The 15,792-nt window shown below is 42.7% G+C and overlaps 1 protein-coding gene across 4 annotated transcripts in view; it reads left to right on the top strand.

Annotated features, from left to right (window-relative positions):
- The window catches only part of MMD (monocyte to macrophage differentiation associated), a 137,532-nt gene that overhangs the window by 94,319 nt on the left and 27,421 nt on the right, over positions 1-15,792 (top strand). Inside the window, exon 1 of one of the 4 annotated variants that reach the window (XM_030534103.1) lies at positions 13,967-14,038. The exons of 2 other annotated variants lie outside the window; for them this stretch is intronic. In XM_030534103.1, the coding sequence (XP_030389963.1) occupies positions 14,010-14,038 (29 nt within the window). In that variant the 5' untranslated portion in view covers positions 13,967-14,009. Of the gene's footprint in view, positions 1-13,966; positions 14,039-15,792 lie in introns of those variants that run through there. One more of the 4 variants, XM_030534106.1, reaches the window with a different exon arrangement.

Below are 15,792 nucleotides of genomic sequence, written 5' to 3'. Positions count from 1 at the left end.
TTAAGGTTCCCTGGGCAACTGTAATCCTGCCATTTCCTAACTTTTTTGAGTGCTAGACATTTTGCAACATTAATCATGTTCTTTTACTGTTGTTTTTTGTGTGTGGTTATATCTAAGGTAAGAACTGAGCAAAATGAGGCCCTGATCTTGGTTGGGGAGCTTTATGAGCTACTGTAATACAAATACTAACAATATGCTTGAGAGTGATGCCCTTGATGGTTATTTAGTCATGTGTGAGTTAAAAGCACACCCTGAGTTAGGATTTTAGTTTTAATTTCCTCTTTTGGCTACATAACAGACCAGTATCTTTAATGTAGTTTAATATTAACTTTGTGAGGCTTAAGTACAAGAAGATTTCTGAGATCCCAAGTAAAGTTACCTAATTATTTTAATAACTTCCTCGTTACTGTCTATTTAGCTGGAGACAGAAGGTTCAAGAGCATATTTAATTGTAGAGGTGTCTGCATCGTAGCATAAAATCTCAAACAAAGGCAAAGTATTCTTATAGCATGTATAATCTGGAGCTTTAAGAGGATCAGTCACCCTTAAATAGCAGTGTATTGATGGCTAAGAGCAGCACAAACTGTACATCAGTACCCAGTGTTCCTGGGACCTTTTACTTTAGCTTTCTATTTTTCAGGAATGGGAATGAAGTTATGAGACCTGGTATAGTATTGCCCTGCACCTTGGGTAGTGATTTGCACTAATGCAAAGTGAGTAGGAGGTAGGAGTAAACTATCAAATCACTTTGCATTAGCATAAATGATTACACAAAGTGTGGTTCAGTAATGAAGCAGACCCCTAGAGTCTAATACTCCTCTGGCTAACACCAGGAAATGTCTTCTTGCTGTGTGGATGGAGAGATACACAGAGATTTCCAAAACTGTGATCAATAAGACTCCTTGGAAATTTTCCATCAAAACTGTTTTTCAATGGAAAATTGGAGTTCTGACTCAAAAGTTTTCACAAAAAAGTCTGCTTTCCACAGACAAGTTTAATTTTTTGTTAAAAAATCAAATATCTGAAAAGTTTTTAGGTTTTTGCCCAAAACAGAAAACATTTGGTCAAAAACTTCAGTTTGGAAATGGCACCAAAGGAGTCAATTCTTCAGGCTCCAATTCTCCTCTATAAGCCAGATTCTGCAGCTGGAATATCTCCCGTGATGCACCACAGCCCTAGGACTTCCATAGCGGCTCATCAAATGGACAGTTCATGGTGCATCATGGGAGATGTACTCCAACCAGGGATCTCACTCCGAGGAGGAGGGGAGCCTGAAGCACCTAAACTATAAGTCCCATGAGGCACCATGATGGTATATCTGAACTGAAATGTTTGGTTTTTAGACCCCCAAAAATTGTGTTTCAGCCAATATTTTGGACTAGCCATTCAGGTCCAAAAAGGGCAACACTACAATATATTTCCTACAATATGTTTTCTCCTGTTTTGTCCAGTTGTATCTTCAATATGTAAAATGAGGGGCTTTTTTACTACTTCCCTGTGAAGAATGTTGCATAGCCCCTTAACTGAAAGACAATTTCTAAGTATTCTTTCTTTAAGGGAGAAAATAGTGTGGGACAGTCACAAAGAGCATTCTAGTACGAGCCTAAACCCACTTTAAGGTTTATTATTATTATTACTATTATTCCTTGAAGCTGCTCTGTTACTGAAATGAAGACCTACTAAGTGCTGTCATCAGTCTGGCTTCTCCTTATTAAATTGACTCAGATAGATTATTAACATTGGCTGTGAACAGCCTTATGGGTTTAATTTATCCATTTGTTCCAGGCCACATCAATAATTCATTTGTCTTAGTTTCTATTTCAGGAGCATCTACAAAGAGTTGTGTTAGACAAAGCTCAGTGCTAATTAGCTGCCTGTATCCATTTGAGATCTAGTAGGCTACTTACTTGCTGGCTAGTGTAAAGGAGGATTCATAGGCCCAGGTCCTCAGCTGACGTAAATGGGTGAAGATCCATTGATATCAATCCACTTAATAGATTTTAAGGCCAGAAAGGATCACCAGATCATCTTGTTTGACCTTCTGCACATCACAGACTACTATTCCCCTTTAATGAGACTAATTACCTGGATTAGACTAAAGTATTACAGTCATCTAAACTGTGCATACCATGGGCTACTGAACCTCACTCAGTAATTTCTGCATCTAATCCATAACTACTTTTTGAGCAATAACATCTCTTTTAGAAAGATATTCAGTATCAATTTAAAGACTTCATGTGATTGAGGTTCCACCATGTGACTAGGTAAATTCTTCCAATTTACAACAACTGAAGATTAGGCCCATAATATCTTTATACCTTAACCACTAAGGGTATGTCTACACTGCAGTGTAAATCCAGGGGCCAAACTTGGGCTCACACCTAAACCTCTTCCCATCTACACACACATTGCACTAACCCAGGGTTCAGACCCAGTATCCCCAGACTCCATGAGGATGCAGGGTCCAAACCAAAGTCACTGATTTTCAGTGTAGACGTAGACCACTGGACTCATGTTCTGGGGGTATGTCTACACTGCAATAAAATACTTGTGGCTAGCCAGCCTGGGTCAGCTGACTTTGGCTTCTGGGTCTCATGCTGCATGTCTATAAAATCGCAGGGTAGACATTTGGGATCGGGCTACAGCCCAAGCTCTGGGAACCTCCGCATTCCTGGGCGCCCAGAACCTGGGCTCCAGCTGGAGCCTGAATGTCTACACTGCAGTTTTATAGCCCCCAGCCTGACACAAGCCAGTCACGGATGTTTTATTGAAGTGTAGACATACTCTGGCAGTCCGCCACTAATAGCCCACAATCCCACAGGCTGGCTTTCTTTGTCTCCTGGACAGTCAAGTTTGGTGAAATGTCAAGTTTTCCCATCAACACCACGAACAAAGGACTAGAGCAGCCACATTTTGGGAGAGTGCTAGGAAGTCTGAGACGTGGGTGGTTTGACTCAGGCCTGCATAATGCAGTGTAGACACTAGAGTCCCAGGTTGGGACCCAAGGTTCAACTATTCCTAACCTGGAGTTACAAATAAATGTAGATGCTCAAGCCCTCACAAACCCAGGAGCTGCTGATTTGACTTCTTCTTACCCTGGGCTTACATTGCAGTGTAGACATACCCAGAGATGTCCAGAAATAAATTATTCACAGTAACAGTATCCCATCATATTGATGCTTTGTATTATCATGAAACTGATTTAGAGTACATTCAACAGACACAATATTGCCAATCCAAAGAATTCAGAACTCATGAATCAGGCCCAAGATCGTGACGCTGTCTTAAAAAAATCATGAGATTTAAAAATAATTCCTTTGGAGTCTTTTTTATTTGCCATCTAGTTTTTGTACCGTTAGGGTTCAAATTTTCCAGCATTTATCCAAAACCAAGACAGCAAGAATCTTAGTGCTGGGATGTGGTTTGGTTTGGTTTGTAATGAAAACTGAGAGTTTAAGAAAAATATCAAATATCACAAGACTCACACTAACATTTCAAGAGTTGGCAATACTGCAGACACCAGCATTAAATGTAAGGGTGATTGAAACATTTATGCTATATACTGTAGATAAAATTATATTTTATGAGAGAGATCATGCTTAAAGAAACAGAAGAAAGAGAAAGGTGTGGCCTAAACTCAGGAGGTGTGGTTAAAATGAGAGGCAGGAATTCTTGAAGTCTGATCTGTCTCCAGTACTGATTATCTTTGGGCTGTGAGAAAGTCACTAAGAAGCACATTTTCAAAGGGTGGGCTCTGTTCTAAGGCTGCAAGTTGCACTCCCCAAAAATGTAGCTGCATCTTTTGCATCCACAAGTCATAGAGTGCAAGGAAACTAATTCCCAATTCACTGGGGACCAGGTAACTCCTGATCAGCTTCTCTATGCCCTTCCTCAGGTAATCAGAGGAAAGTACTGTAGAAATAAGAGAGAAAGAGTCAATGGCTTTGCTCCATCCACACCCAGGTATCATACAACTGGCCTGAACTTTCCTCTAGGGAGTTTGTCAGTTTATTTTCAGTCTACGTTGAATGATTTTATCTTGTTGTAATCAGTGCACCCTAACCTCAAGATTCAGTCCTGAGGAAGAGACTTTGCAGTCTAAAGTCCCAATCCTCCAAATAAAAACAGTGTGGGTGGAACCGTTATTCCTGGAATTTATACCGTGAGTCAGTTCTTCAGCTAGTGTAAGTCAATGCAGTCCAACCGAAGTCAACAGAACCACACTGATTTGAACCAGTTGAGGATCTGGCCCCTGGATCCAGTTGTGGGTACAAATTAGGCAGGCAGTGAGGCACAGATATTCAGATTTCTGCTTTGGTTTATTCCCCAGGTGTGAGCTACACACATAAAAAGAGAAGCCAGGCCTCAGCCTTTCTGAAAACTTACCCCTTATCCTCTCTTTCCCCCTCCCACGTTTCTTCATCTATAAAAGATGACGGTTAGGTAATACCACCCTCACAAGGCTGTTGTGAGACTTAACTAGATGGCAAAGATATGAAGTGCTGGTAAGTGTCATTATTAATAGTAGTAGCATCTATCTGGGAGTCACACAGTGTTTGTCTACTACTGCAGTTAGAACAGTGAGACAGGCAATTGGTCTCTTGATACCTCTTTGCCGCTGACTGTGCAATCTTTGGCAAGTGACGTAACCTCTCATTGATTCAGTTTGCTCTTTAGTAAATTGCATGTAACAATACTTTGCTCTCTTGCTGAAGGGATGTTGTGAGGATCAATTAATTCAGATGACAAGCACTATAAAAGCATCCAGTATGGTTATTATTTTGTCCCAGTGCCCAGGTCCCCCTTGAGTGCCACAAATTGTTCCGTAGGCTGAGTGGAAAAAGCTACCTCATCAGTAATGTCATGAGATGATTCCATCATGACTGTTCTCATCCTCTTCCTCCCCACTTCCAGTGTGGGTAATATTTTATTTTAAAGTTAAACAATACTTAGATTGTCAGCAGGAACTTCCTGTTCGTTCTGAGTTTGTATAGCCCACTGTAAAATAGGATCCCAGTCCATGACTGAGACTTCGCAGTGCTACCACAGTACAGATAATTCATACAAATCCAGTGAAAGCAGTTGAGAGGGACCAACTGGAAAAAGAAATGCCATGTTCCTAAAGCCAGGTAGCTTCCTTTTCCACAATGAAACATATCTGTGGAGCCAGTCCTGGAAGGTGATGTGCACCTTCAAATCTCCCTGACTTCATTCTATAGGTCAATAAGTGATTTGTGATAGGGACTGTCTCTTTTTAAGTGTTTCTACAGAGCCTAGCACCGTGGGGCACTGATCTCATTTGGGACCTCTGGGTGCTACTATAATACAAATAATAGGATGGCTCATCCATAGATTCATATGTTCTGAAATATTTCCTAGTCAGGTTTGAACCTAAACATTAATGAAAGAAACCCCACATGTTATTGGAAGGAGTTCTAGTTTCCAACACACATGATAAAAACAGTAACTGGTGAGTACATTTATAGAATCATAGAAGATTAGGGTTGGAAGGTCATCTAGTCCAACCCCCTGCTCAAGGCAGGACCAACACCAACTAAATCATCCCAACCAGGGCTTTGTCAAGCAGGCCTTAAAAACCTCTAAGGAAGGAGACTCCACCACCTCCCTAGGTAACCCATTCCAGTGCTTCACCACCCTCTACTTTGGATTTGGATTTTTATGTGATAGCTTCACTTCACTTCTCAATGACTTTTGCCATTAACAGAGGGCCGGAGGAGACCTTGATTCTTAGGTTATTCTTTACTACAATCTATTTCTCAAAAGTAAAAGAACTGAGATGTTTATTTCAAGTTTGAAAGTGTGCCTTTCAGTCTATATTTGGGTTCTCTGATTCCAAATTTATTATTCAAACAACTTAATGAAAACCATTTTAACAAATAACTAACATAATGCTGTCAGAGTGGTCTGTGATTTTAAATGAATGACTCCTTAGCTCTAAGCAAATCCTGGGTCTGGTCTCAGTACTAAACAAGAGATAACTTGTCATGTAAACACAATAGATTTGCTTCTAGTCCCACTTACACCATTTTGATTCCATAAACTCCAATGGAATTCTTCCTGATTTACATCACTAGACATGAGAGAAAATCTGTCCTGAGATTTTTATTTATCTATTTTCTGTTTATTTCTCTTTATAAAAAAGGTATAACAAAAGGACTTTAGGTATCTTTGTATTTTAAAAACACAATCATATAAAAATAACAAATTCAGCTGCTTCTCATCCTAAAACTAGACAATACCCACTTGGAATAAAACCTCTGCCATGCTTAACCATATATTAGGAAACTGCAATTTTTTTCCTTCAGTTAGGAAACAATGTATGTTAAAACCTGTAAATATGAAGGGCCAGATTCTGTGACCTTTATTTATTGAAGGCCTGATCCAAAGCCCATGGATTCAATGGAGGTAGTCTTCCTATTGTCTTCTCGACAAGAGATTATGGCCTCTTGACCTTACTCCACCAAGTAGAGTCAAAGGAAGGTATTCCTTAGTGTGAATAAGGATGGCAGAATCTGGCTCATCATCGATGTGTTCCCAAAGAGAAAAAAAAGGAGGTTTGGGAGGAAATGAGAGAGAAGTCTTTACATGTAGGTGTCTGCTTTACCAATCCAGACTAGTTCTGCTTTGTTACTGAAGAGGGACTTGCAGGTGTATTAATTATATAATGGATGCTGGCACAAATGTGAAAATTCCATACTTTTTTTTGACAATATAGAAGGTAAAATATTGATCAAATATCAGTATCAAGAAGAATGAGTTGTTCTGAGTGAACAACATTGCCAGGAAAAGCTACAGAACCTTGTGAAAAGCCTACACTTAATGGGCTGAAGAATTAAGGACTCATCATATTGACAACTGAAGTTATCAGCTTTCTCATGTATTACATCAGCTACTTCTCTGCATGGTCATTCTCCCATTTTGGAGTGTCAGGACCATCAACGCTGGCTTAGAAGGACCTTTCTGCTCTCCAGAGGAGAGAACCGATTGGTATCTTGGGCCAGACAGTGATATCTTTCTTTATTCACGCTGAATAACACCTTTCACCATGTGTAAGTGGAGTAAAACACCACTCAGTGTGAGTAAGGGTATTACAACCTTCCCTTTATCTGTATAATGTTGCACATTAGGGCAGATTATTGAGTTGTCCCAATTTATCTGGGAACCATCCAGCTCCAGAGATGATACAGATTGTAGAGATAATCAGTGCCCTGATGACCATCCAGACAACCAACAAGCTGAGCATTTGGTCTATGAAATGCTGTATTTTTAAGTGGAAAGTGGGGTGGTTTTCAAACGTCATGTTATTTAAATTATAGCATATGTATGTACAAGATGATAGTGATCAGGAAAATTGTGGATTTTTTAAGAGGTCCTAATCACTAGTAGGAATAGGGGGTTCTGGTTCTTCTCATTTGTGTTATAGGCACAGGCCAGCAGACAGGAGCCCATGTTCGGGAGAGCAAAAAACCCGCCTTTGCACTCCTTGATGTGCTGAGCATTCCATGGCCACAGCTGAGGTTCTGACTCCATATCTTCCCACAAACTCTATTTGTTGCTCATGTAAGAATCCAACACCACAAATCAACATATTATCACTATTTTTCTATCAGCAGCATCCTATGAGGAGAGGTGTTAATAGCGAATGTCTCCCCCATAACAGGATAAGACTGAAAGCAACCAGCAAGAGAGGAGGAGAGAGTAGAAGACTCAGATTTACTAAGAATCTGTTGAACTAATTATACTATGTATTGTTATAAACCCAAGAAGTGTTAGTTTTTTATCTACTAGTGGAGACTTTCTTGTGGCAGAATACAGCATCATGCAGTATGAATTGTATTTATTAATAATTGGTTAAATGCATCCCAATACAGAGGGTTTGGCCTTCTGATTTAAGTCACTACGGTACCCGAGGTTTTCTGAACCCAAATCCAGGGTAACTAGTCTCTGTTTTCCAGGTGGCAACAGGAAATAAATCAGTGGGGAACACAGCACCTCCATCTGATAAACAATTGGTACACACAAGAGTGCTTTCACCCCCAAATCCTTGCTTTTATTAAGTACAAAGCACACCAAATAGGTCAAAAAATTCCCCAGCAATAGCAAAGAATTTATAATTTCTTCTTATCAGCGAAGCAGCTTCCAACAAGAAACTCACAGAAACCCAGAGCCAAGATCAGCTATCCACACTCCCTTCCATTCACATGAATCCTTTGCTTTATCTCTTTTTGTTAGCAGCACACTTTCAGTGTTGCTGGTTTGTCTGCCTAAGCAACAGGCCAAATTATTCCCTCCTACCAGAGCAGTCATCTAGCTCCTCCTCTACTGGAAAGCTGGATTCTGTTCAATGTTCCTTTTTTTCATCCTGACTTACCCCACCCCTCCTGATAAGTCCAACCCATCAATACCTGGAGAGCAAAGGAGTTCCACCAGTCAAACTTGTCTCCTCTTGCCTCATAAAGAGACCTAAGCTATTCTCTGCTATGTTAAAATGGATGATGGCTCCCAGAGTCATAGAAGGAAACTGGCCACCTTAGCTGTGTACCTGTGACCACTGAAGACTCAGACAAGTATCCAGGAATGTAAATCAGTCAGTAAGGAAAACATTAGCTGTCACTGGGTAAGCGTTTGGTGACTACCAAAGCACACTCCAGAAACAATTGCAGTTCCTTATTCTAAATGTTTGTTATTCTCTTGATCTGACAAATGACAAGGCTGGGTACATCATGTATGTCTGACATACATACTAATGACAATAATTCCTATGTTGTCAATGTGACAAGAAGAGATTCAGCTTCTATCTGAGAGATTTAATTTTGTTAGTAGGACGTCTACACAGACTTCTTATGGGACACTACAATTTAGCCTTGGCCATGGGGTGTGTTTTGCCTATGCCAACCATCATATGTAGTGTGCTGTGAGGTAGAGTGAAAATGGCAGCTTGTCATAAAGATCCCATGTTTCTGTCCCTGTTAGTATAATCTCCCCATGGTGCTTGATGTCTGTGCCAAAAAGAAGAAATGATATATATGTCTGAACTGAGCTCATGAAAAATGATTAATGAACAGCTCAGGAGAATGAATTTCTTGATCCACAGAACAATGGCAGGGCAAGCTTTGCACGTCCTCCAACTCCTCCCATGTGTCAAACCTGAAATAGCAATGAAAGAATAGGTCATTCCATGTGGCCGAGCCACTCGTTGTTCTCTGTGATGAGCCTGCCACTAAGCATGGCAATTAGCAGCAGGTTTGCTGGGTGGACACCTGCCTTTTAGGAACTAGACTGAAATGATCAGGCTCATTTCATATCACCTACCTAACAAATTTCAATTATTGTTGAGCGGAGGTGTATTCAATCCGCCAAACTCAAGGTGAAAGCTTCTGTATCTTATTAGCAGTCCCCTGGGCCATCATCAGCATGCAGCCATTTTGTTTCTAGGTGGACAAAGACATTGTAGCAGCTAGGGTTTCATCCCTTAAGAAACCATTGGCAATTTTGTTTAAGCAAACCTGACACATCGAAAAATGCGCTCCTAGCAAAAGCGAGGAAACATGTTTCTAGTGCCAGGAGCACTTTGTAATAAAGCAATGAAATAGCATCCTAGGTTTTTTAATTTGTAAAGTATAAGAGTGTAATAAAAATAGAAGACCTGGGGGGATTTGGTTTCTGCAGTTTTGTGCTTGATGCCAGTTATTTTTAATTAATCTGTAGCTCTTGAGACCATAAAAAGGTCTGAGCTCTTCTGATATTTACAAAATACAATAAAATGTCTGAGTCATTAAAACATGAAATGCAATTAGAGATGGGATTTCTGTGTGAGTGGTAAGAGCTAAGTATGGTATTGTTCAGAATCAGGCTCTTAAATGTGAGTGCTGAATAACTTACTTTCATTGCAAACAGAAATATACATATTTGACTCAATATCAGCATCACAAAATCTTACGATTTTTATGACAAGTCATGTGATTTTTTTTTCTTTTCTTAAAGCCCCAGATGCTGCAATCAGGTTATTCTCTGAGCGTGTCAGCTTTTCATTGAAACACAGAAGTAAGTTTCTAATCCTCATGATTCCAAAGAAAAACTTGAAAATGTGAATCCCAGTGCTCATGCAGCAGAAGGCAAATAAATGGAACCCCAAACTTAATATTTTTAAAAATCTCATGATTTTAAGCCACTCTCATGATTTTGAGACCCTGATTCATGATTTTTTTTTAACTGTTCAGGGTGGGCAATACTAAAATACTGTATTATAAGAGCTACATTCTACAAATATTCCCTGGGAGTCTTGTGTGAAACTTTGACCGAATTAAATTTATGTGGGATCATGGAAATCTGCTATACTACATGATTTTTAATTGTAAGTGTACTATGCACTGTGAAATAGCTAGAATGTACTGAACAAAGACACATGTGCATGCATAAATCCTGCAAAGACTTATGTACATTACTTACTTTTTGTGCACTGTTAGTTTTACTTAATTCAATGGCTCTATACAATTAAGCCCAAGAGTAAATCTTTGCAGGATGGAAGTTCTCCGGTAAAGAGATTATCAGCTAAAGTAATGAATTAGTATAAAATTATACAAAAACTCCAGTGCACCTGCAACACACAAATCAGGCAATCAAAGATTGAAGTGCATGGGGTTAGTTAGTACTTTTGCAATTTTTTAGCTACAAATAGATAATATGCACTAAAAATATTTATATTTGGTGGTTTACTTCTCCCTAAGCCACTGTTCTCCACCCTTCACAGGTCATTGTATGCTCTTTGGGGGTCTATGTTTGTTCAGTGTTTAGCACCCAGAGGATCGGACAGTCATTGTGCTACAGTAAATAATAAGGCCAAATAGGAATAAGGAGGTTGGGGCTGCTATAAGACTTTGTGGGAGTAATCAGTTTTGAGAAACTTGAAGAAAGACAGAAAGTCGGTGTGCCACATGGGGAGTTTAGTAAGGCTAGTTCAAATATAAGGAGGCAGCAGGGAAAAAGATGAAGTAGAGACTATAAGAGGAGATGACAAAAGAAGCAGCAGCTAAGAAGAAAGAGGAATAGAGAGGATGTGGGCAGAATAGTCTGACTGTCCTACCACGAGGGATTTGAGGGTCTGACTGGATACATTTTATACTGTTCACACATGCTTTCTGCTTTACCCTCCCTGGGCTCCACACATTGTGCTCTGCTCACAGCCACGGTCTGATGATGCAGCAGTGTCATGACAGTTTCCTGTACTTTCTTCATACTTTCAGTATGCAAACTTGCTATGGGAGCAACAGAGGAAAACCACCACAGAGGGTAGGATGTTGTGCGGGAAGGCAGTGCTGCTTAGACTGTGGTGGTATTCAAAATATGACCATGTATTCCGATAGGCTCTTTGGGTTTAGCACTCCATTTCTGGAGCTCGCGATGCCTTGCTATGCTCCTTTGCCTTTGCTTCTTTTTGATTAGTAGAAAAAGAAGTTGGGAGGGAAAACAGAGGTATAGAAAAGTGAAGCAACTTGTCCAGTGTCACACATGTAAATTGAGTAGATTTTCATACTATGAACCTCTATCTCTTTTCTTATGTGCTTTGATTTGCAGTGAAATAGTTAATTTGTGTCCAAATTAAATGTCAACATTGTTAAAACCTGAGATTAATAGGGGCCATTCACAGATCTTAAGTTATTTTAGGCTGTCTGCAAACACAGGAAAATTAATCTGCAGTGGTTAAACCCATTTGGCAGTTTGAAGGTTTTCTTTTCAACTACAAGGGATAAACTTGCCATTCCTCTCCCTTCCCCTCTTTTTAATGAAAGGTATTGTCCATCCACACCGGGAATTTGTGTACCTGCCATGATGAAAACCGTGTGATCTGCACCACTGCAGCTCACTCCAGCTTGAAAGTAGGATAAACTGCATCATAGCTTAGGTGTCTACACCAGTGGCTTGCCTTGGTCACTGTCCATACAATCCCAACTATAAACTAGGCCTTAGATCAGGGGTAGGCAACTTATAGCACAGATGCCGAAGGCAGCACATGAGCTGATTTTCAGTAACACACTGCCCAGGTCCTGGCCACCGATCTGGGAGGCTCTGCATTTTAATTTAATTTTAAATGAAGCTTCTTAAACCTTTTAAAAACCTTATTTACTTTACATACAACAAAGGTTTAATTATATATTATAGACTTATAGAAAGAGACCTTCTAAAAACGTTAAAATGTATTATTGGCACATGAAACCTTAAATTAGAGTGAATAAATGAAGATTCAGCACACCACTTCTGAAAGGTTGCCGACCCCTGTCTTAGATTCTTTAATGGAAGACGGGAACTTGTGAGAGGTGGTACGTCATCCCACTTCAAGCCCTGGTATTTGGTACGTCTTAAATGGAATAGTGTGTTTTCTTTACAGCATTGCCTACTGTCTCCAACATACTAAGTAGTGTACAAACACATTTAGAGGCAATCCCTGCTTGGAAAAGGCTGTAGTCACAATAGACAAGACAAAGAGTGGGTGGGAAAACAAAGGTACAGAAAAGTGAAACAACCTGCTCAGTGTCACGCAGCAGCTCTGTAGCAGAGCTGGGAACAAAAGCCAAACTGCTCTGGGCGCAGCATCCAGTGCGCCGTGCCCGAGGCCGAGGCTATCTTCTCTCCATTGTTTCTGTTGTGGCGATGGTGTCTAGGGTGACCAGACAGCAAGTGTGAAAAATCGGGACAGGGGCTGGGGTTAATAGGAGTCTATATAAGAAAAAGACCAAAAAATCAGGACTGTCCCTATAAAATCAGGACATCTGGTCACCCTACTGGTATCTCACCTTTTTATAGACAAGTACATTGTTCTTAGGGTCAGGAAGAGTCATCTTTTTAAGCTCACTGCTTCCTGGGGCAACTAAATGAAAACAAAGGGACTGAAACCACTATCCTTTCTGATTCAGCCCTGGCCTCTTTTTCAGCTGCCTGTCCTAGCTCTCTTCTTTTACTTTCCCCTTCAATTCCTTCTTCCAGCCTTCCAACTATTCTGTTCAGGCTCTTTGTCCAGCACCCGAGTATCTGAACGTCTCCTACCTTACATTTCCCCCTCCTTTTACTTTCTTCCTTCGCTCTACTGGCACTAAAACCATTTTATAGTGGGGGTGCAGAGAACCATGGAACAAAATGAAATCCTGTATATGCTGGAAACCACTTTAAGCCAGTAATAATAATTCGAGTTCCAGCATGCCTGCTTCTCTCCTCACCTAAGAAACAAGTGTGCTCAGGCACAGCCTGGCTTTCTTTTTAACAGAGAGAGAGAGAGAGAGAGAGAGAGAGAGTCTACACACACACGAAGGGAATTCCACGTGTCAGCCAGTACAAGGGTTTTCTTCTTCTCCTTTCATTCTGACACGGGAAACCCAGCTTGCTACCAGGATGTGCTTATTCGTGTTACAAAGCGGCGTCCCCCTGGCAGCTGGACTAAATCAGGGTCTGATTTGCCACATCGGCCGGGGACTCTCGCGGGCTGCCAGCGTGGGGTTTCCATTGTACCACGGCAGGCGCCGCAGGCAGCTTGAGGCTCTGCACGGGGAGCCCTTTGTGTACCCCCCCGCCCAGTGCTTGTGTCGGGCAGAAGGACGAGCGAGGGCCGCTGCTGCACCCGGCTGCAGCCCCCGCGGAACTGGGCAGCTCGGCCTCCGGACAGGCGCTGGAGCCAGGCGAGGGTCCCGCAACCCGGGCCGCGCCTCCGCCTTCGCGGCCTCTCTGGCCCGGCGCCGAGAGGGGCGGGGCGGCGCCGCCGCCGTGGGCGGGGATGGGGCGGAGGGAAGCCCGGGCCGAGGGGCCGGATAAAGCGGCAGCGCGGAGCGGCTCCCCCCGTGTGCCGCTGGCTCCGTCTCTCCCGCACACGCCGCTGCCGGCGCTCCGGGCCGCGGGGCTCGCAAGCCAATGAGGGCCCGGACCCCGGCCCTCGCCGCCGCAGGAGCCGCCCGCAGCCCCCCGGCCCGACCCCCCGCCCGGCCGGCCGGCGCCCAGGACCCATGCGGCTGCTCCAGGAGAGGCTGCGGAGGTGAGCTGGGGGCCGCGCGCCCATCTCTGGGGGGGACCCGGGGCTCCCCACGTCGCCCCCGGGGCTGGTGCCTGCATCCACCCCCCGCCCCACCTCCTCGGGTCTGTGCGCCCCTTTCTGGGGTCTGACCCCTGCCTCCCCAGCCCCCAATACTGGACCATGGGCGGGGCCGGGGGACCAGGGGCTGTTTGGAGGAGTTTAAATTCCAGGGCTAGAACCCCCCGCCCCATAGCTGCATACAAAGCCCCGCCAGCCCCCCATGGGCTGCTTTTGTCACTGGGGAGCAGTCCCTTCCCTCTTGGGGGTAGGGCCCGGCTGTGCCGGCTGGCGGAGCCAGCGTGTCTCCAAAAAGGAAATAGATCTCAGGCAAGGATGAGATTCTTCCCCCGGCCCCCGTTTTTAAGTGGGTGAAGGGTCACGCTTCCGGTGGGATGGTTTGTCACAGGTTCATCTTTGGTTGGATTCAGCCAGCTCTCTCCTCTCCCCTGTGCAACCGCTGGCAGGGGGAATTTCCAACCTAGAAATGATCTGGTCTCGTGAATGACTGGCCCTGGGGTCTGTGGGGTATAGGGTGCATTGGGATTATTATGTCTAGCTGTTTGTTTTGGCTGCTTTATGATGCAGAACGGTTGGTAGGAGGAGAAGGGTTGGCAAGGGACAAGCAAAGAGTGTGGTCTTGTGTGCTCTGATGTGGTTGAGGAGCCTTAAGTATATGGGGATATTTTCAATCCGCGCCGGTGTCTTTAGATGTCCCTTAGAGAAACGGAGAGTGAGGTCATATCTTTTTTGTTGGATTAACATGTGTTGGTGAGAGAAGTTTTTAAGCCACATTAGTCGCTCATACCTGAAGAAGAGCTTCTGCGTGGCTCCAAAACTTGTCTCTCTCGCCAACAGATGTTGGTCCAATAAAAGAAATTACCTCACCCTTACAGTGTCTCTAATATCCTGGGACCAGCACAGGTATAACTACACTGCATACAACAATTAGATGCCCATTAGCAGACAGAATTAGAATGCTGGCCTTATTCCTTGTTCTTATCCCCTCCCTTCCAAAAATGGGTCAGTTCAAGGAACAATAGAACCCAGTACTTACATAAGTATTTGGGTTTTCAGGTGCTTCATCATTCTAACATCTGGTACAATGAAGGTGAAGTTTTTGAATGACAGTGAGCCTCCCAAGTATTCTCCCCCCCCCGCCCCCAAGGAGGTACACTGTCTCAGTCTTGCAGAATTACAATAACTTTTTGAGCAAGCAAGCCAAAAGGCAAAGATTGATAGATCAAGGAAATCAAACCTAAAGTAGACATGAGTGGAGAGAGCTTGTCTACATTTGGGCTTGTCTACGTTGCCCATGCCTGTCTTGATAGGCTCCCTAGCTCAGACCTGTGCTGCAGCATTACATGAGTACCATCTATTCTTTCCCAGCCCCAGCCCCATTATTTTCTTATTTTGAGCTCTGCCACCTTAACATGCCTTTACTTGGCAATTTCCAGAAATCTGGGGATATCGAGGCGCATATAGTAATGAATTTTAGATTAGGCTATAGGGAAATATAAAACAGCAGGCCTCTTTTTATAATGGAGATTGTGAGCATATATGGTGGGCTTGGGTTAACTTTCAGCATTCGCTTATTTCAAGAAGACTTGATGGCCATGTTATGTTGGCTTCAGAGTTCATACTACTTGTGAACGGTGTTATTTATTTAATCTAATGTTGAATGTGACAAATGGAAGCAATCTAATTTTGTACTGATA

Source organism: Gopherus evgoodei, chromosome 15 (genome assembly GCF_007399415.2).
Source record: "Gopherus evgoodei ecotype Sinaloan lineage chromosome 15, rGopEvg1_v1.p, whole genome shotgun sequence".
NCBI classification, from domain to species: Eukaryota; Metazoa; Chordata; order Testudines; family Testudinidae; genus Gopherus; species Gopherus evgoodei.
The sequence above is the reverse complement of the archived record's forward strand: the minus strand, read 5'-3'. Positions and strand labels throughout refer to the sequence as shown.